The sequence below is a fragment of the Falco rusticolus genome, chromosome 4 (assembly GCF_015220075.1).
Source record: "Falco rusticolus isolate bFalRus1 chromosome 4, bFalRus1.pri, whole genome shotgun sequence".
Classification (NCBI taxonomy): domain Eukaryota; kingdom Metazoa; phylum Chordata; class Aves; order Falconiformes; family Falconidae; genus Falco; species Falco rusticolus.
In genome coordinates this window covers 107,345,044-107,367,015 of record NC_051190.1, presented here as the reverse complement: position 1 = coordinate 107,367,015, position 21,972 = coordinate 107,345,044, and the positions used below count along the sequence as shown (strand labels likewise).

General features: G+C 37.4%; 1 protein-coding gene across 6 annotated transcripts in view; it reads right to left on the bottom strand.

Moving 5' to 3' along the window:
• TBC1D5 (TBC1 domain family member 5) overlaps positions 1–21,972 on the bottom strand; it is a 324,955-nt gene that overhangs the window by 40,468 nt on the left and 262,515 nt on the right. For 5 of the 6 annotated variants that reach the window (XM_037387032.1, XM_037387031.1, XM_037387034.1 and 2 more), the window contains 4 exons: positions 19,449–19,534; positions 14,354–14,619; positions 9,959–10,024; positions 4,046–4,209 (listed from right to left, as the gene is read on the bottom strand). In XM_037387032.1, the coding sequence (XP_037242929.1) occupies positions 4,046–4,209; positions 9,959–10,024; positions 14,354–14,619; positions 19,449–19,534 (582 nt within the window). The remainder of the gene's footprint in view (positions 1–4,045; positions 4,210–9,958; positions 10,025–14,353; positions 14,620–19,448; positions 19,535–21,972) is intronic. The other variant, XM_037387030.1, reaches the window with a different exon arrangement.

Sequence of the window (21,972 nt, the reverse complement as noted above, 5' to 3'; positions counted from 1 at the left end):
CAGACTAGCTATGTAAATCACAGACAGTAACAGTTGTTTATACCTGCTTGTGGGGACAATAGCATATGTTGTCAGATTTGATTTAATTAAAAAGTCTGTGCAATCAAAACCAGCATGATGCATGACACTTTTGTTCAGGATTTTTTTCCTAAGAAATGAGGATTCTGATTGCCCATGTTTGTAAATTATTTTAGTAAAGAAAATAAACTGCTCCAGATTTTACTTAGCAATGTTTCCTTCTTGGGATTTTTTTAACCAACATGTTTTCCAAATGGATAATTCTATTTTTCTTAACTGGAAACTTTTTATGTAGAAATTTACTTAATAAAAGGTACAGTTTCTCCAAATCAAAACTTTCTTCTCCATCAAACCTATAATTCTGTGGGTTTTTTTTTTAATGAAAGTTTTAAAAATGTTTATATTGTTCAACTCAAAGTTCCCTCTCTGGCAGATCTCTAAGGCTGAAAGCAATTTACAGAATATTCTGCCAGAAACTGAGACCAGCCAACCATATGTGCCAGAATCAACGTCTAAGCAGCTTTGCTATTTGCCAAAAAGAGGGGTAGACTGTCCGTAATGGTTGCTGGAGATGTAAATGAAACATAATTAGAAATAAACAGACCACAAATGCACCCAATTTCCCAACTCTACGGAAAAGGAGAAGGCAGTAGGCAGGCTGTGACAGGAAGTTTTCTAGGACTTTATTCCAGCAAGACTGACCCAGGCAGAAGACAACAGGCACTGGAGTGCATTATAGATTAAAAGTTCCTGTTCTTGTTTATAGGAAGATGGTTCCAGAAACTGCAATCTAAGTTATTCCTGTCAGAAAGCTGTGAACTATATAAAGGGGTAAGGAACCTTCTCACTGCTGAGCACAAAAGAGACTTTCAAACTCATGTGGTGGGCCTCACGTTAACATACAGCTGAGTGCCACTCAATAGTAACGTGAAAAACATCAGGCTGCCATGGGTTGCCAAAACGTGATATTGCGCATTCAGCCCTGAGGCTGTAGATTCACTTCCTTAACTAAATAAAACAGGGGACATCTGTTTCTGACAACAGCAGTAAAAAAGTCATTCCATTGATCTTTGCATTTGAGAGGAAAAAAAAAAAGATCTAGAAGACTAAATACAATGTAAATGTTACTATCTTAAGAAGTCCTTAATATGAGAAAGGGACACATCCTATTCCTGGAGGCAATGAATCAAATTAAGTATCAATTTTGATCACAACTCTCCCAGAGAATATCTAACTTGCTGGACTGGCTTTACGAAAGAAAAATTTGGACAAGACACGTTCCAGCTTATCCTGGCACAGAATCCACAAATGGTTGAAGTTGGAAGGGACCTCTGAAGCTCACCTTGTCCAACTCCCCCTGCTCAAGCAGGGCCACCTAAAGCAGACTGCTCAGGATCATGTCCAGATAACTTTTGGATATCTCCAAGGGTGGAGACTCCATAGCCTCTCTGAGCAACATCTTCCCATGCTCAGTCACTCTCACACTGAAAAAATGTTTCCTGATTTTCAGACCGAGCATCCTAGATTTCTGTTTGTGTCCACTGCCTCTGGTCCTGTCACTGGGCACTGCTGAAAAGAGCCTGGCTGGGTCCTCTTTGCACCTTCCCTTCAGGTACTTATACACATTGGCAAAATCCCCCCGAGCCTTCTCTTCTCCAGGCTGAACAGTCCCAGCTCTCTCAGCCTTTCCTCATGAGACAGATGGTCCAGTTCCTTCACCATCTTAGTGGACTTTTCTGGACTCTCTCCAACATGTCCACTTCTGTCTTGTACCGTGGAGTCCAGAACTGGACACAGTACCCCAGGTGCAAACTGTGATGATGACATTCTTGTTTATCCCAACATTACGGTAATGGACTCTGGTCTGTGAAAATCACTTTTTTTTAATTCCATGTTGAAGGAATTATGTATGTATTCCATCTCTGCTTTGCTTTGGAAGGGCATTAATTAGAGTACAAAGATGAACGGGAAATAGATTTGGTTTCATTCGTTACACCAAGAATGACTGATTTTAAAAAACATCTTTTTATAAAGTGACTGATGTATGACCATGTTCCAACAAAGGTAATGTTCTCAATACTTAAAATCATAGTCTGTATAATTATTAGAGTAAAAATGTAACCCAGTTCAGTTTTATAAATAAAACAAAAATGTGAATCCATTACGTTTTCAAGCCTTTTTTTGCCTCCAGAAAACAGCTGTAAATGAAGCAACTGTAAGACTGGAGAAATCCGATGCAACTATTTTAGGACCTTGGGGTGAACTCTTTGGAGTTGTCTCCTCTATGTGGAAACAAGGTATCTTGAAATTTACAGGAAAACAAAACCCAATCATCATCTTGAGCAACAGAGAACAGGTTTAAATAAACCTTTTCCTCTTGGAGCTACTACAAATTCCTTTTTCCTATACTAAAAGTCAGTCAAAAATTGAACATAGGAAATATATTTTTGTAACCTAAATTCTTTTCTAGCTGTTTAATCACAAAATGCTACAATATAAAATATATATCACAGTTGAAAGAATTATTTTGAAAATTTATGCACTGCTGAGTTTATCACGATTACCAATCTACTGAAAATTATCATACGGACTACAAGTCTGTTCCAATGAATACTTCTTTGTCCAAAGTCCTTGAAAAAAACATTAACAAAATATCGTGAATTTGGACAATTATTTACCTGAAAAACACGTTAATCATTAGTTGATTCTAACTCAGTGTGAATATTATAATGGCACATTCTTCTGTGTCTCCTATTAGAGAACTAAGAGGGAATTATTCTTAAACTCCACTGGTGCAACCCCCCCCAAGTTGTGGCCTGGACAAAAGTTGCAAATGAAAGCTGGATTTAGATCTTGTTAAACTACATAAAAAGAAAAGTTTAATATTGGTAGTTTTTTTTTTCTTCACCTCATGAGGACAAGCAGAGAGAGATTAAGTTGTTGTTTTAACTTTACATTTAATTCGATATGTCTCAAATGGACACAAACCAAAATTATAGCTTCTTGTTGACTAACCACAAAACAGCTTTTTTTAGAAAACATGAAAGCATGTGGAACCAGAATTAAACCCTCTCTTTCAGTGAACAAAAACTGAACAAAGTTGTGCAAAGTTATACATTTCATTAGAACATTTTAAATATCAAATTGAAATTATGATGTGATTATTAATAAAGATTCTGCTGTCTAAAGACAAAAATGCTGAGGTGTTAATATTACATTTCTGTACAATATTAGGTCTGAACAACTGAAGAATGCATGCATTCTCAAATGAGCATACATTTGTGAAAATGGAATGGAGAAAACCACTTTGCCTTCACCTTACAAAAAATACAACTTCTTCCACCTGCTACATAACTGGCTTCTAATCAGCAGACAGACAGTGGGAAACGTGAATAAATAATAATAAAATAAATAAAATAGAAAAGAATCCTCCTAATCCATGGCGTATGAGGTTTATCAAAGCAGTGCTCCTAAAATATCTTTGATGGGATGAGAATTTCTTCGGAACACACCCAAGATAAGAGCCGATTTTCTTGGATGAGAACAATCTGCTTAAATAATAGATTCTTGTGGCCAAATGGAAGGTCAGAGCTGTGCAAGAAATAGAATTGTGACTGCAGACTACAGATGCTACAGACACCGGGAGACCTCTGATGTATTAAGGAATTTCAGGGACAACAGATGGACATGTTTGGATCTGCTGAGCATTCGTGCTTCCCACTGAACTGTTTATTAACTTCAGGACTACACTGAAAGTCTAACAAAGCAAATAAACTTACAGGACTTCCTGCTCTCAAAGGCAACAGGCACTTTCACAGTTTCATTTCAGGTAGGATTATGGGACAGAAGCCTTAATGGAGATGCTACTCAACAGAAACAGTTGAAATAGCTTATTTCTGCTTCTGCAATTAATGTGTGCTTAGGGAAACATTTCCAAGTGCAAGTGCTTAATGAGTAGGAGAAATGATTGCCTCTAACAAGTAATGTAGTGTGACATAAAAATAGCTTAAAAAGTTAAAGAACCCACCGATTCTTTTCTGCTCATAGTTTTGCTTTGGGAACGGGAGCGGGAGATCGTACTGAAAAACGAATCCTTTTTTGATGCCGACAAAGGTGGGGATCCTGTAAATTCACGTCCTCCAGACAAGCTCTCTATGCTTGGGGATGAACTGATGTTTTTTGAACTTTGGCCTGTAAAGCAAGGATAAAGTAACAAAAGAATTAATCAATGGGCAGTTTCTTTCTGCTGTAAATACTTTCCTGTCTTAATTTACATTCACTGAGATTCACAGATCGCTCAACACAGAATGAAATGTTGAAGTGTGGCAGCATGGACTATGAGACTGAAGGACTATTCTGACACAGAATTTAACATTTGTATGAGTGAAAAATACAAAATTTTAATGTGTATATATATGTACACAAACACACACTATCTACTGTGTATATATATGCTGAACAGTGTGTGTATATATATATAAGTGTGTGTGTATTTTTATATATATTTATATATATACAAAAATACCATCTCAGTATATACGCCCTATTACATCCCCAGACTAAGGGCATTCTCTTCCCTGTGCAGCATAATGAGCAAAAATACCATCTCATAGTAAAAAAGAACCCTGATGTTATCAACACTGCAAAGGAAACCCTTTTTCTCTCAAAAATAAACTACCAAACTCGGCAAAGATAGCTAAGAAGCAGCACATCGGATTCCAACGATGGGTTGGACTTTGAACACGTAGATGGCAATAGCTAGGCTTACAACAGGAAGACGTTAAGCTTGGGAAAGAATGTAAGTTCTCATGCTTCAAATTTTAAGGCCATCACCACCTAACAGACATTTCAATGAAGTCTACTTAGCAGTTACTTATTGTCATTTCACGCAGCTTTTCAGAAGAATCTAACATTGTCCACTGTCGTAGCAAAGACACCTGGGTAGATGCCTGGGCTGTTTCCCCAGGGCACTGTATGCAGTCAGGTGGGCTGTCATAAGGACCGTTTCTTCCAGTTGAAGCCCACAAAGTGTTTTGAAATATTTAACTTAAATTTTTATTTCCATTAACTCTAGAAAATAACCCCCCAATTAATACATCAGTTTTCATTAACTTTCAGTAAGAAAATGCTACATTAGGCAAGATGCTAGTTTTAAAAGAACTTCCTATTATGTGTATGAGGAAGTCAATCCAGGATGACCCAATGAAACTCTAGAGTTTTCCATTCTAAAAAAAAACCAATAGCGCAAAACCCTAAAGCTCTAGAATTCTTCCCCTTTCTTGTTCTGTTGGCTATTCTGATGAGTCTGCTTATGTTTTCCCTTCTTCCTTTCCTGTTTTTGGTGTCCTTTCCAGGCTACCATCTACAGCATCAGGAATGATCCTCTGAAACTGAATTAGATGTCACAGGTGCAGCTTCATCTCCTTTGCAAGGTTGTGATTAAATTTGATGCCAGTGGTTCATACTTCTTTGCTCTGAGCTGCTCCCATTCTCTGTGCCAGTTTTACTCCCAGATATGCTGCACACTGTTACACAGAGCTTACAAAATTTAGTATTTTGTCATTGTGGATTTACTACCAATTCTGAAAATACAAAACTAACTCCTTTTTCAGAATGGGTTAGTCTTCATTATGCACGGCAGTCTTCCCTCATGATACAGGTTTCTAGAGAAGGATAACTAAAAGACAATCAAATGAAAGAAAATAGAGGCAGAAAAGACTGCAGAAAACACAGAAAGAAATTCAGATTTAGATACAAAAGGAGACAAACTCTTTTGAGATCAAACGTTTTAAACAAAAAGAAACAACTAAAAAAGTCTACTCATACAGAAACATCTTAACTTGATACAGTCATTTAAATCTAATTCTAACTGTCCTCCAAGTGGTGTGGAAGTCAGTGGTGCCGTGCTTGGCCACCTGCCAGGTGGAGACAAAGCCCAAGCCAAGTTCTCCACAGTGTTTGACCTATGCAGCATATACCGCACAGCCGCAGTCACATTAAACCAGCAATTCACACACAGATCTATTTAAAACGTTCTCTTAGCAAGAAAACTGTTCAATGCAAAGAGACTGAGCTAGCCAACACTAAAACATCACGTGTGACAAAACAGACCAGAAAGGACAAAACCCAAGAAAGGATCTGGGATTAATATTCTCAATATTTTCTGGAAGAAAAATGGCATATAAACTGCTTCTAACTTTCTCCTTCATTCTCTGTGGCCTTATTTCACTCATCTCTTCCATGACCTTCCTGCATTTCATGTCCTGCTTCTCATACTCCTGTGGACCTTCCTCTGTCTGCCTCCTCCTCTCCATCAGACCCTTCCAAATTGCCTCTTCTGCTTCCGCAACTTCCCTATTGCAACTTTTTTCTTTATATATTCTTTCTTTCTCACCGACTTCATTCAAGTGCATTTCTCTGCTTCTTCTCAGCCCTCCTCTAGTCACCACCTACCACTTGGCCTGAACAGCTTCCTCAAAGCGCAGCAGACAGAGGCTGTAGATCTCACTTAACTTTTGCCTTGGGATATGCATTAATCAGGTAAAAATGGATCTCCAATTCTGTAAATAATTCTCTTTAGAATAGAAAAGGAGAAAACACTGCATGCCAAACAGCAGCAATAATTCAGTCACACAGAAGTTTTTAGAAGGTTTCTAATTTTAGGGTAAAATCATGTCACTTGGCAACACCATTATCCTTACAGTCGCTTTTATGTAAGAAGGAGACTTTTTATGCATTTCCTAGTGGCAATTTACAATGGAAGTGTGGTTTTACAGTAGGCAAAACTTAAAAATAGTTTTGCGACAGATGGAATTACATATTTTAGCAAATAAAGCATTTATAAAAGAAATTCACACAGCTAAGCCAGAGTAGCCAATATAATTGCTAATCAAAGAAATCTATTAGGGGGACAGAGTACAGTACAATGATAAAATATTTTTTTTATCATTGTACTAATGGGCTCTCTTTCCTATCCTAGTAATAAGAAGGTATTTTCCATATAGGATTAAGATAAAAAAAAAAACACAACAAAAAAGTTAAACAATAAGCAATATATGTTTTTCACATACTCTTCCCCTGCACGGCCTGCACTTAACCCACTTCACCTGCAAATAAGCAGATTATGTGGTAAAATTTCATAGATAAGTTACAGAGAGGGATGGTTTACACGTATTTGAGGAACCCATGCACATGAAATAGTACAGCTTGCTAAAATGATGGAAAAATGGGTTTTTTTTCTGTATTCTTTCAGCTCTAATGAAAAAACTCCAAAATATAATAGGATGTTGAAAAGACAGAGAGCTATCCTTAGGGACACTGCTTTGCTTACTAAACAGCTATGCTTCAGAAGATGGATCACATTTTAGAGGAATGCAATATGCAGCTACTTGCATAACTAAACAAGAGAGGAAATATATATAGCTGAGATTTTGTGTACGGAACAATGCAACCATCCTAAAAGGGAATTTGCTCAAATAACACCAAAAGCTTTGACTAAGCTGGTTCTCATGAACTATAAAATATAATAAAGATGAAAAATAAAAGCAATACAAGATGTACTGTATCTAAGATAGATATGCGGTAAACCAGAAGTGATAAAAATAATATTTCTGCATGTTTTATACCCACGTAGGAAGGAAGCTTAGGATATACCTGCTCCTTCTGCATGAATAAGCAAAACTGAGAAAACTATCATCAGGAAACACTAATTTTTATTCTGACTCCAACACTGTGAACAGTGCTGTGACATGGATTATTTGGGGATGTCATTAAGAATTAAGCAAGAGAGAGAGAATAGTGCTTATGAATAATTACAGTATGCTTCAAGTCTTAAGGCTGAGTTCTTGGATTGTAATAGGCTTTTCCAATTTCCAGAGGAGTCATCGCTTCTTCAACTGCAATTAAGAAAGCTGAAAGACAAGTCACACCAATTATACATGTTTTCCCTAATGTAACAAAAAAGCCACCTATCATGTTCCCAACATTGCAGAGCTGCTGCAACAACATTTAACTGAAGGCACCCTGATGCTTTTGAAATCTTTCAGATATGCTTTGTGTGCACTGATTTCTCAGGCATTAACAAGCCTCATGTAACTTTGGAAATAACACTGTAGCACCAATGCAGTGATTTCAGGATCTCGGGAGGATTACACAAAATGCTCCTTGTATTTTCTCTGTTGTATGTCTTACTGATTCCACATCTTTCCTAATAAGCAGTGTGGTACGTTCTCCTCACTCAACATGTTAACAAGAAATAATCTGAGAGAGTTTCTAATTTGGGATTATTCCTCAGGAAAAAAAAAAAGAAAAAAAAGAAAAAAAAAAACAAACCAAGAACAGAACTCTTACCCTCCATGTAGCATCAAAATGTCTAAAAATGATGCAATAAACTACAGTTAATAACTAACCAAACTAATTTCCTTCTTCTTTAGGAGCTTAATCTGCAACCTGAGAACATCACTGAATTAAATCATTTTCCTCTGTTCATTCTATCAATCTCAGATAAATACATTATGCCTCCTTAAAAGACTATTAGAAAAATTTAATCTCTGACCATCTAAGCGCATACTAGACGGTCCTAAAGCCCATATGAAACAGGCTGAACAAACCCCAAGCGTGGGAATCAAATAAATGCTTATGAGGCTCACTGAACAAATAGCTAAGGATCCCTGACATAAGCAGTAGTCAGAACACGTCACTGCGTAGGATGTCTCAAAAAATGTATATATACACACACCAAAATGCATAAATAGTTCACAGCAACGATGCACAACATTTGATGCACTAAAAATACATCCACTTCTGAGGAAAAAAGGAGCAGTGCTACATCCGTGTGCTGGCTTCTAACTGGCTCACCACTTGCCTGCTGCTAACGATATTGGGGCTGACCCCATGGTTACAAATGCTCTGACACAAACCCGTTTGGAAAATACATGGATGTGGTAGTGGGAAAACGGGACCGAACTGTTGGCATTGCTGGCAGGGCAGAGGGTGGAGAGATGCCATGTCTTGAAAAGAAGAAGGGAAGTTTGCAATGTGATTTATAATAAGGACTTCTAATAAAGTAAAAGGTGATGATGAGAGGAGTGGGGAAGACTTAACAATGAAACAAAAGCAAGCTTCGGGTCTCACTAAGTCTGAGTTAAGTTATAGGGGCGATAACCATGAAGTTTGGATGTCTCTACCGAAATATATGAAAAATCAAAGACACAAAAAAAGGCATACAAAACCGATGGCTCATTCTGTTGGTCCCTACAAAGGAAGAGAATAGCTTTCACAGTTATAAGGAGAGCAAGGACAAAGATACCAAGAAGAACAGAAGAAAGGCACGATATATAATTCAAAACCATTCAGATCTGCTCATCTATTACTCTGTATTTGCCATAGTCAGGATGCAGAGGATTAAAATCTGCAGAAAGAATGATATGACTTTATAAAAACTTTTCAGGTAAATCAGTTTCCCTTTTTCTCCTATGTTGAAATTGGAACAAAGGCTTCCAGCACTTTTAAAATTTGCTCAACCCATCTCATCACACCAATCCATATGCTTATTATTTCAGGCCAAGGCAGGTAAGCTCCTCTTTAGTCTAGTGCATTAAAGCAGAACTTCAACCCCAAATACCTGCCTTAAATATAACAACAGGGAGGTAACGCAACTAACAGAGACGCTGATGATGGCAAAGTGTGAAATGGGCAACAAAGCACAAGGCGAACAGACGTGTTTAACGCAGAGGGATGCTGGAGTACATGGAATGGAAGTGGGGGGCCACACACAGCACAGTCAGGGAGCGATGAAGCGAAGCGGCTTTTTTTCTCTCTGCACAACAGTGCCGCTCTGCGGATGGCCTCCGGCAGAGTAGAGATGCCACGCGTGGGCAAACCCGCGTGTGCAGCCGAGGGCAGGGCTGCAGGCACAGAACGGGCTCTGCAGCAGCCGTACCTGGGAGGGCAGCGGGATGCTGCGCGGGGGGCGGCAGCCCCGCATCACTGCCTGCGCCTGCCTCGCCTGGTGGACAAACAACAGCGTTAGAAGGTTCCCCGACAAATGCAAATCGCTGAAGTCAAGAGCTGCAACTTTGGGGGTTTTAGCTGGAAGACCCTGCTTCAAACACAAACGACAGAGTAAGAGAGTGGTGTAAGAGCAGGCGAAAAGAAATGGGAAGTTTTAATTACCAGTGCATTATGTGCTGCAGACACTTCCAAAAAGCAGTCTTTTTAAGAGACAGATTTATATCAAAATCTACACTAAAACAAACAATCGAAACCGTTTTGTTTCTGGTACTTTACACTGTCATTCTGCTAGTTTGGGAGCATCATATTCTTACTGTCAGTAACATTTTGTAATTGCCTTAGAATATGCACATTTGCATGTTTTTTAAACAGGAAAATAAAAAGCATTTATTACTCAGTGTTTTATTCCTTTAATTTTTATTCAGCTCTGCTATCAGTAAGGACAACTTCTTTTTCCTTCTGAAAAAGCATACTCATTTTCTAGACACAGTTCATAAATAATTCTAAACATGGGGATCATTTCTTTAGGGCATATTTGGTGACTGTAGAAATTCTGTTCGTGTTACAACAAATACCGCAGAAGTATCAACTCATAAATACAAACAGTAATCTGGAAACTCTTCAAATAGCTGATCGCAGTTTTGGCAGAACTTCATCTTCAAACTGGTCCTCTAACGTGTCCTTGTGATAAAAGCAAACTGTATCTGGCACTATCAAAGAAGAAGTGAAAGAGAAATACTTTTTTTTTTGGTAATCAAAGAGTATCCAGTTTCTGAATGCTCAAGAATCCAGTGGAACACAAACGACAACAATTCTGCTTTTCCCCCCATATTTTTTCATTATCAAAACTTTTGTCTTTCAAGACAATGAACTCAACTGACAATCCAGTGAACTCAAGATTTGAATTCAGCCTTTGTACCAATGAATTCCTTCATTGTGTGGGATCAAGAGAATATTTTAATCCCTTTTCTATGAGCAGGCTACTTTGCATCATCAGGAATGATACCCAACCTTCTGCTGCGCTGAGGACAGGCTCAATGGGATTCATGTATTATCAGGAAGAAATGAATTTCTGATTAGGTGTCTGCATACTTTATTCAAGTGTGATTTGTAATGTTGAAAACAGATCTGGAATTACATGCTTACAATTAAGTTTTGGGGTTTTTTTTTGGTTTGTTTTTTTTTTTTTTAATAATAGTCCACTGTTTTTTTCGTTTATATTGTTTAAATTATATGCGTTTTTTCTTGAAGAAATTAAGGAAGTACCAAAACTTCGCAGTGGAAAATCATTGCTACCGATTATGCAAACCGACCCGCCCTGGCCTCGAGTACAGAGTACGGCACAAGCTCCCCCTAGAGGCGGCAGCAGGAACGACACCTGTCGCAGCGGCTGCGTCGAGCGGCAACTGTCTGCACGGAGCCGTTAAAGCTGGGACAGGAATATTTTGCCGCTCCTGCAAGATGTTTTGTTACCAAGGTCTTTTTCACACTTCATAAAAAAGTTGATCAGGCAGTTAATTTAATCTCTTCAAACTTACTGCCCTATACACATTAACTGAAATTATCGGCACCACTTGAACATTCAAAACTGGAAAGGGCTAATATAATATAAGAAAAACGGTTGACTTCTTTTATGACTTGAAGCCTGTCAGATTTATAGCACTTCGGTCTCTTATACTGTCCAATTGAGCATCTGTGGGTGTTAGATCAACTGGAAGTGCAAATGTCTATCGACTTAAATCCTAAATCCGCGCCTCCGCCTACCTCAGCTAAATAACCAAGCTCCAGGAGGCTGAGGAGAGCTGAAAACACAGTTAAGAACAGGAATGTAAGACAGCTAGTGACAGCTAGTCAGTAACTTGGGAGGTCTGTAGTTACAAACCATGCTGAACAGCTTTTAGGTACTCAAAAACTAGAGCAGAATCCAGGGTTTGAAAAACGGTAGTGCAGAAGGTAAAAAGGCAGGTAAAAAGTTCAGCACAAACAGAAGTGGAATGAGAGCTTCCCAGGATATGGGTATATTCTAAATCCTAAGTCTTAATGCCTGGGCTAGAAGTATCCACAACTTTCCAGAGCTGTGGGAAGTGCCCTCCTTCACAGGAGACACTGTACAGCACTTTCTTGCCATGGCGATACTGTTCTGCACAGAACTGAAAAAGACTTATTCCCACTTCTAAGGCATGATGGAGATGGTGCTGAGTTGTTTACAAATGTATCTGCATCGTCTTTCAAAAGGGTCTTCTTAGCCTGTCTCTGCCACAGTGTCGTTGCAAATAGGGTTTGGTTTTTTTTTAAGCTATTCCTACATTTCAACTTCAGAGAATTCACTGGGCAGCTCTAAGATTTGCTGTTTCAGATTTCTCTTTATAAAAAATTATGGCACTTGCAAATGTAGTTAGCTGCTGTCATTTAAAAGTTCCATCCAACTACAGACAACACACTGCTAACTGTCCAGGTCTGGAACAAGTATGGCACTAATACATAAAAGAAAACTCACTGTCACCTCAACTGATTAAAAATGCATATTTACATTTTGTGGCCTTTTAAATACTTCCGCAAGTTTTGTGCCAAATATGGGTAGACAGAAGAGGGTGAGAGGAAGCTGCAGGTACTGAAGCACTGCAGTATGCTTTATTTCCTCTTGCCATGACAATGCTTTATGCCCTACATCATAAATTTGTGTAATTGCTTGATGACTTTATCAAATCTCCATATTCCTGTTGATACAGAGATATGTGCATGGCTTGTACATGCCAATGACCAAACATAACTACAGTTTTTTATTCTGATTCTTGTATGGAAAGTGTCGGGTACATTTCTGGATGATGCAACATGTTACTTACAAGTGTAAACAGAGTCATCCTTGACCAAGATGGTCAAGATTAAGGTACAATCGATTCCACCTACAGAAGTTGCTTCCAATTGTACATTTTTTTTATACTAAGCAGGGAAAGAAAATAACCACCTGAGGACTACTTTTCAACGCCAAAGGTAAGAAAAGAATAATGTGGTAAGGGAGCTATGGAAAATCACAAAAAAACCCAAACAAAAGAGTCTCTCTCCAAAACTGTGGAAATAATTTAATTCCACACCTAATTTCACTTCCATTGTTGTGATCAGGATTTGCATCAACGATTCACTGTGTTTCAGTTTCATGTCTGCACTGTAAAACTCTTTCTGGAACAATTTCTGAGACTATTCTACAATTCTGAGAGAAGCTGTGTATCTGGATTTTGCCAAGCAGCTGCAGTGGCTCTTACAGAAGTGACTGTATCTCTCTGCTCCAAGAGAATGGTTGTACCTTGCAATTCTACTCCCTCAGTGTCTGCTGGGGATGCGACACATCATGAAAGGACTAATTTTGGACCATATGGGTGCCACAGGAAAGCGAAAGGACACCAACTTCAGAAATAACCAAAAAGTGTTATTTTCCTTATCTTACACTTTCAAATCTGGTGAAGAACATGATGCAAGCCTATGTAATGGTTCAGGGTCAGCCAGCACCAGACCTCAAACTTACAACCATTGCTTAGGATGAGTTGCTAGAAGCGGCAGACACTGGATCACTCTACATAACTCCTTGCAAATAACACACTGCCATAGGCCGACTGAAGATGAAAAGCAGTAATGCACCTTGAGCATGGCAGAGCATAGGAAATAACTACTGAAGCTGACCTTGTGACTTTGTTGTTTGAATAAACTGTCCTCAAGAAATATGAAAAGAAAGACTCAAGAAAAAGAAGTAGTATTTTCTAAACATGGAAAGTGCAGAGGGCCATAAAAAATTATTAAAAGGCAAACATGTTATTGTTCAGACAACTTCTCAAATGAGCTCCACACATTCTAAAGGGAGTAAGATTTCAATTGTTAAGAATTACTCCGTAATTGATCTAACTTCCTTCACTTGCACTTAGCAAATATTGATATGCATGGGATTTGTGACAATAATCTAAAAAACCCTGTAAGAAATTAGTCTTACTGTTAAAAAAAATCTGCATTTAAAAGACTGAAAAATTAATTGGCTAATGTTTCTGGCAATGATGTAGTTTGTTGGTATGTCTGATGTAACTTCTTGTTCATATTTTTTAAAAGGTTCAAAACTTCCTATAGCATTTGTACACTCTTGAGATAACATCTAATTTTGTATTACATCGCAAACATGTTGTACTTAGCACAGATGTCCTCCTTAACAAAATGCTTTTTTTTCTCTTTCCTCCAAATATGTACCTATTGATGCAAAGTCAATAAAAGGACTTTCTTCAGCCCTTAAGATATATGACCAAAATTCCCTCTGCTGCACCACTGCTAGATGTTTCACCCCTACCTTTGCCCAGCTGAACTGGCATGCTTTCGGACTTCATCATCCTCTGCTGCTGTGCCTGATGGTGCTGGTGCTGCTGGTGGTGGTGGTAGAGGGGGGCTTCCACTGCGCTTCTGATGGGCATTGCAGGGGGAGGAAAGCTGCTCCCACTGGCAGGAGCACCCCCAGCCCCGCCTGAAGCCATAGCCGGAGCAATGAGCTTTCGGCCAAAATTCAGTAAGCTGTTGGAGACTTTGTTGATGTTCAGTGGGGCAGCCTTAGCGCTGGCGCTAAAAAATAGAAGAGGAGAAATCATCACATCCTTGCCAATGGTTTGGACAGGCACAGCAATGCATGCATTGTTCTCCAGAAACAGGGGAAGAAATTCAAGATTTGAACATTACGAAGAGGGTGTTTTATTACAGTTGCACTGGAATACATACATGAACCAGAAGGACTGCATGTGGTCCAAGTTTTCCCCAACTATCAGTGGACAGATTGTTTTGGCCCTTTCTTCCTGAAAAATGCAGACTCACCCCACAGTAAATTCTCACCAATTTTCTTAATTTGCTTTTTTAAATGAAAAAAACATGAGAGCGACAAAAAAACAATCCAGGCTCAAAAGCATCAAAAACTTTTTAAGACTGACTTTTTGCACTTCTTATTCAAAGACTGCTTTAATATTCACTCCTGCTAGGTTAAATTCTCTTAAATGTTTACAAAAACTCAAACTCAAACATTTCTTTCAAGAAGCGGAACTAACACTAGGTTGTACTTCTAGGCTGGCAGAGCTAGATGTCTATTGCTCTTCATCTTCTGCCCAGCCTAGCCATTTCAAGCCAAGCACTTTTTAACAGGAACGCTGATTTCTAAACTGATTTTGGCTAAAGAATGGCTTCAGGATAAAACATACACTAGATCATGGTCCTTAGCATTGTTGCTTTTTATTTTTAATGACAGTGGCTATTTAATTCACTTCAGTTATACGCAACATTAAGAACAAGGAAATTGTCATACCATTTAATCTGTCTAAAATAAAGAGGCAAAGAAGCTTCTAATTCCCAGTAGGATTGTTCACATAACCCAGGGATCAGCAAGGACATTCCTATTCGATCATTCTGTATTTTCCTGTTTTATATAATTAATGCTTGAAATATCTTTCACAGAAATACACAGGAATCACAGAGATCTTTCCACTCCTAAGGTTGTATTTTAGTGATCTGTACTTCAGTGATATAAAAGCTGCCTTTAAAAATTTTGAAGAAACACAAGAAATTAAAAACAATACGATCATTGTACTCGGGGGGGAAAAAATAGTTCTGTAATGTTTGGGGGAAGTTAAACTAAAAATAAACTACCAATGAATTAATATGGGTGACTTGTAACTTGCTCAGGCACCTGGAAAAGTAATTTTAATTTTGCTTTTCATATCATTTCCCTATTTGTCTCCAGATATGTTTTTTTTTTAGACTACACAATATAAATGCGTGCACACATATAGAACATATCCAGAAAAAAACCAACAGCTGAGTTGTTTAGACTTAGAATAGATATGGTTAAAATGAGAGGCAGCAGAAGAAAGTATGTGAGAGCCTGCACGCTCACGAGATACAGCCCCAAGCTGTACGAGGCCCTTCTGCTGTGTACTGGAGATGAAGAAAGACAGCACGTAGCATTTTTTAGGAGGAACAGCAGCACAGAGACTGGGACAAAGTGCTACTTCCCAGTTTATGGAAGCTGGAAAAGAATGATCACTGAGTAACGATGACAGGGTGTTTCTTGTGTCTCCCCATTTTATTGAATCTGCCGATACTATAAAAATCTTTCTGCAGCCACCTGGGAATGACTGACAAAGTAACTACAAAGAAAGCATCTTCACAACTATAAAATGCTCTTGCAGGAGTCCCAAACAGTTGAAAAAACCTAAATGGGTCCCAATGATTTTAAAGAGGACATGGTAAAATGTTTATTACTATTAAATTTTACTCTGCTACCACCTAGCAGACTCAGTTCTTAATCACCTCCCCAAGGTACTGCAGAGACACTTAAGGAAGAGAAAGGGATTTTTTTTCTATTCCATCACATATATGTGGCATCAGAAAAGTCAGCACAGGGCCTTTTGTTTAATGTCTTCTCCATTCCAGAAAGAAAATGAGGACTGTAGCTTTAAAGGTGGAAGAAGAAATGCCAAGTGCTGGCTTAGCAAGTATCTATCAGTTTTCAACAGTTTGCAGTGAATCTAATTCCACCACTGATTTTGGAGGTCATACCAGTAAGAGCTTGGTTGAGGTTCAGAATCTGAACTTTAGTATATTTGGCATATTTTTTCACCTCAGTCTACTGAACCTAATCATCAAGATTGGGGTGGTATTTATCACTCACTCACCTGAAACATCACCTTAGAAAGAAGATAATGGCTTGCACATTGAACCCTAGGTTTGTGCTGTTTCTAGAGACAACCTAGATAGAGCCTTGAAAAATCAGTAAAAATAATCCTGACTTTGCACAAAAAATGGTATTTACTGGAAGAAAATATTTTCTCTGACAAGCCACCCAAGCAACAAAGTCACTGGACACTTTGAGCTAAGAGCATCGTTGGAATCATAGCAACAGATGCAGGGGACAAAGCTTATACAGAGGCTTGTGTGTTTTTGTCTACCAACTTCTTTCTTTCTTGTTTCATTTTTTTTTTCCTGCTATATTTTGCTTAATAAAACGTATTGGTTTTCCTTCTAGACTGCTTAATTTGGCTACCCTGACAGAAGTGAGTTTGTGTTTTTCAGATGGCTGGAAAGAGACTTTTTAGAGAAACTTCACTTTACAGGAACAATAAGCTAGAAAAATCTTTAAGCTGTTATGTCCAAGATATAATTTTAAAAAATGCTTTCAACAATAATGTGCAATAATGTTTAAAAATTCTTTGAGAACTAGAAAGGATAGTTATTGCAGCTTCTCATACCTATGTGTGCTTTGGCTTTCCTATGAACTGACACTGCTAATGATCAGCTCAGAACACAAACACATACACGTACATGAAAAATAAACAATGATCCTATCTAAATTCTTGTCAAGAGGTGGTCTTAAAAACAGTACTCTGTAGTAAAATTTACTGTGCAACTTCACAGAATCACAGCTTCAGAAACTGAATGATAGTGAGGTGTTAGATCTCTGGAGAAAGTACACAAACTGAGCTGAAGTTCAGGAAAATAAGAACAATGTATCTATTTCTTACCATTTAAATGCCTGATATATTAATGCAAAGGATGATTACAGCCATTAAACATGGATCAATGTCTACATTTTAGCCATCTAAATGTACCAGACATGCACAACAATTATAAGAAAAATGCTGATTGATTATGTTGTAGAATTATCAGCAGATGCATTTAAAAGGCATCAGTTTAAAAATATGAGTATCAAGGAAACGTGAATTCCATCTATGAAGCAAACAATTTTGTTTCATCACAATAAGCATCATTGACCTTGACTGTGAATGGTGTATTTTTAAACTAGCAGTAGGAAGATGATTCAATCTCTACTGTTTTCTGCTAAGATGAAAATGTTTTGTTTTAAGCAAGTCTTATTCAAAAGCATTTCTCTCTTCAGTAAGTAGCCATTATGAGAGATGAGAGGCAAATATACGAATATGATGGATTAAAAAGTTTTATATGTTTTAATATGTTATAATAGATATAAGCAATATCTATTAGAGATTTGCCAAGATATTTTAAATATACCATTGAGCCTGTGGAATTAAAAATGAAAAAGACTTGGTAGCTGATGTAATTCATTTCTTTGCTCATTGCAGAAACATTTCTTAATGTTACATCTTCCAGTTCTCTCTTTGGCCCAATCTTAACCAGATTTACCACATTTGACCTACTTTACATGTTCCTGTGTTGAGATAAATTTATCCCAGTTATTCCCCTTTCTGGACTATTTTAAACAATTTCCCCTCTCCTTTGGTGTGCATCCTGTATATATGTGTGCAATTAATTTATAGTTCTACATAGACTTAATGGGCATTTGTTTCCTTAAAATTCAGGTTTCCAAGAGGTGTCATTCTTGTTTGTGCTTTATGTTTTTTTTTTTTTTTTCAAAATCCTTGAAATGCTTCTTTTGAAATTCTCAAATAACTTATTTTTCCAGTTTATGCAATTCTCGAACCATTATTTTAATGAATAAATAAGTAAAAATATTAAGAAAATGCAACAGAATACAGAAATTTTTGACATTCCCAACTTTAGAGCCTGGTTTAGGGGAAAAAAAAAGAAAAAGCTTTTGCATTCACTCTGCCTAGCTTTGATTTCTGCTCCTTCCTCCATTTTTAAGAGCTTTTTAATCCACTCCATTTTAATTTCAGCTAGCTTTTAATGAAACTGATTGAAACAGAATTTGACAGACGGTGCGAAGGTCTAAAACCCAGCAAATTCCTATGAATCAGCAGACACGGTATATGGCTGCGACCATGTGCAATCTAAGAAAGTGTAACAGTGACAGTATAAACCGACGCAATGCCCCGTGCCCTGTGCTGGCTTGCTCCGCAGCCACCGCGACCACCACCCACCAGCAACCGGCACCCACGCTGTGGCCACCCTGTCGGGGCATGGGCACCTCTACACTTGTGACCACCAGCTAAAAAGGACTTGACACGGAATTTAAGCAGTAGTGATAAAAATCACTTCTAAAACAAGGGAGAAAGGCTGTAAAACGGTTTAGCAAAATTATTTCAAACTGGATTTACCGTAATTCAATTTAATTTACACAGCTTCTGGATTGTGAATACTCCAGGCTGCAGTTAGATGCGTTTTCAGAAGCAGTTCAGCTACAGAACTCACACTGGCAACATTTTAGTCCCTGCTTTTAGTTTATATGTCACTGCGTATGAATGTCCTTAACCTTAAAAAAATGCCAGCGAGCTGACATCAACACAATCTGTACAGCTTTCATTTTTCATGTAATAATAGGCAAGGTAAAGACTCAAAACAAATGTCATGAAATAAACACATGTGCTTCTAACACTGCTTATGTAATATCTGTTTGGAATAAAAGCGACTTGTGAAACATTTTGTTTATGTAAGGTCTTAGTTCAGTGAACACATACTCAGAAATAGCTTACCGGGTTTTGTTCATCAAGTCAGCTCCACGTGCTTTGTAATAGTCTAAATTTTGTTGGAATTGATGAGTTACCGGTCTTGGATTTTTCTAAAAAAATAAATAAATAAACAAAAAAATTTAAAATACATATTTTTAAAAAATAATACCTTATTGGAATTTTCTGAGAGATTTTTAAAGCAGAGAAAAAAGTATGCTCATCAATGAAGATTAGAAATTTCAAGAATAATTTTTTCCCTCAGGATCTTGGTTTCTCAAGGCAGTAACACCAGTTACATAACAATGAACTCTTAAAATACTTAAAATAATACCAAGTGTTGCCAGTAAGTCCCCTCCATGCTCACAGAAATTTGCACTCTTCCACACAGTGCTGAGGCTGCTGGCTGCAGTGGTAACATTTCTAATTCCATCAATTTGGACAGGTTCTGATACCAATCTGATTTCTTCCTTTAGCTCAGATATAGAATTTTAAGCACCTCCAAGCTAAAATGACATGGTTTTAAAGAAAATGGTAATAGTAAGCAGAAAATACTACTAGCAGCATCTCGGTTAAGCAAATTAATTCAGCGAGACAACCTGAACGTGCCACTAGATGGCACGCGGAGCCTTTTTTATCTCCAATTTTCACCCTACTCAAAACAAGAGGCCACGAATAAAAGAACTGTTCCCCTCTAACAAAATGTATATAATTAATATCGAAGCCAGAAGCCACTTGTTAATCTCCACCTCTGCCACAATGAAACTATTCCTCTTCAGCATGCTGCCTTGCGTGTAGGGGTAGACCACAGTATAAGCTTCAAACTTATATTCAAACTTATATAATATATAAAAAAATTATGTATATATATATATATATATATGAATAAATATTATATAAATATAGCTTGATCAAACGAATGCATCAAGGACATTACTTTTAAGTAAAAAAATCTGCATATAGAAGAAGCCAAAATAACAGATAGATACAGAGGGGCCCTTTATATATATATATATATATATATATATATATATATACACACATATATAAAGTAGAAGAGAAATGGCTTAAAGTAAATAATTTCTAGTGTAAAAGAAAACAAAATGGTAAATTTTCCCATAACGATCAGATATATTGTATAAACATACATATATTTATACAATACAATATAGATCTAAATACTTTCCAAGTATTTGCTTTAGAGGTTTATTCATTCACAGGCCGTTGCTTTATATTCTGATTTGCCTTCTTCAGTCCTGCTGGTAGTAAAGCCAGTTCTAATGAACCATACAATGACATTTCTGAAATAGTTGTTCACAGGTAAGAGTACATCGTATTTTTGACAGAGTCAGTCTGCAGCTGTTTCAGTTTCACATGTTGTATTTTTGCCCTCCAGATTTCACTATGGACTGGAGCATCCATAGTCTTATCCTCTCATCTTCCACATAACTGCAGATAACCCTCACTCCTTGGAAACCTTATTTTTGGAAGAGGATATAGGAGTTGCATTTTAAAGACCAGAATATTACATGCGCACAAAAAGAGAGAAGAAGATTGAAAGAGGTGGTAGATATCAAAGGCCAGGGTGATTTCCAGGGTCACATTCAAGGCTGGGAATTTCCAAATCATTTCACGCAGTCAGACTTAATCTTGTATGAAATGTCTCATTTTCTTTCTTTGGAAACACGTTAAACATTTTAAAAATATGTCCTGTTTGTAATGTTCATTAAGAAATGAAACAACTAAAAGCTATTAGACAACTGTTAAAAAAATCCTCATCTATCCCACCACCCACATTGTAATGGCCGTTCTACGTTTTTCTCCTCCTGTTAAAAATCAATATTTGCATAACTCTACTCATTCATATGGCTTGTAAGTCAGTCCTCATCAATTGACAGCAATAACAATGAATCAGCTTTAGTTACTATTGCTCTAGTTTGGTAATTCAATGCATTTCTATGATAATCAAATCTAAACTGACGTGATGAGGATAACTGATGGTTCTGCGACTACTACACAAGTAATCAAACAGTGTAACTTTTCTCCCATGAATTTAGTAACTTTTTTCTTCAGGTATTTTGATTTTGCTGACCATTTCAACAAGATGGAAAAGCAAGAGATGGTTAAAATAACAAGCACTTCTAAGTCCTAAGACAGGCCTTTGAAAAATTCATGTTACCAGATGCTAGCCAGTTCTGCAATTGGTTTCAAATAACACAGTATATATTCAAACTTAGCAAAAACATTGACATTTCTTTTCCACCACCCCATAAATAAAATTATTACACATTGCATCTGAATAAAAATAAAAAAAAAGAGGAAAAGATCATGTGGAACAGTATCTTGAAACATATTTATGCAGAAATGACAAGCAATTCAAGACACAAAAGGCTGATCTACTATCTAAGCACTTAAAGCCATTAATAGGAATAATGATCTAACTTGAACATATGAATAAGGCTCAAGAATTACTTTCACAAGGGTCTATTTAAATTCCTACGAGGTTTAAAAGTATCAAAGGAAGAAGCAGTTTAAAGTACTATTACATGTA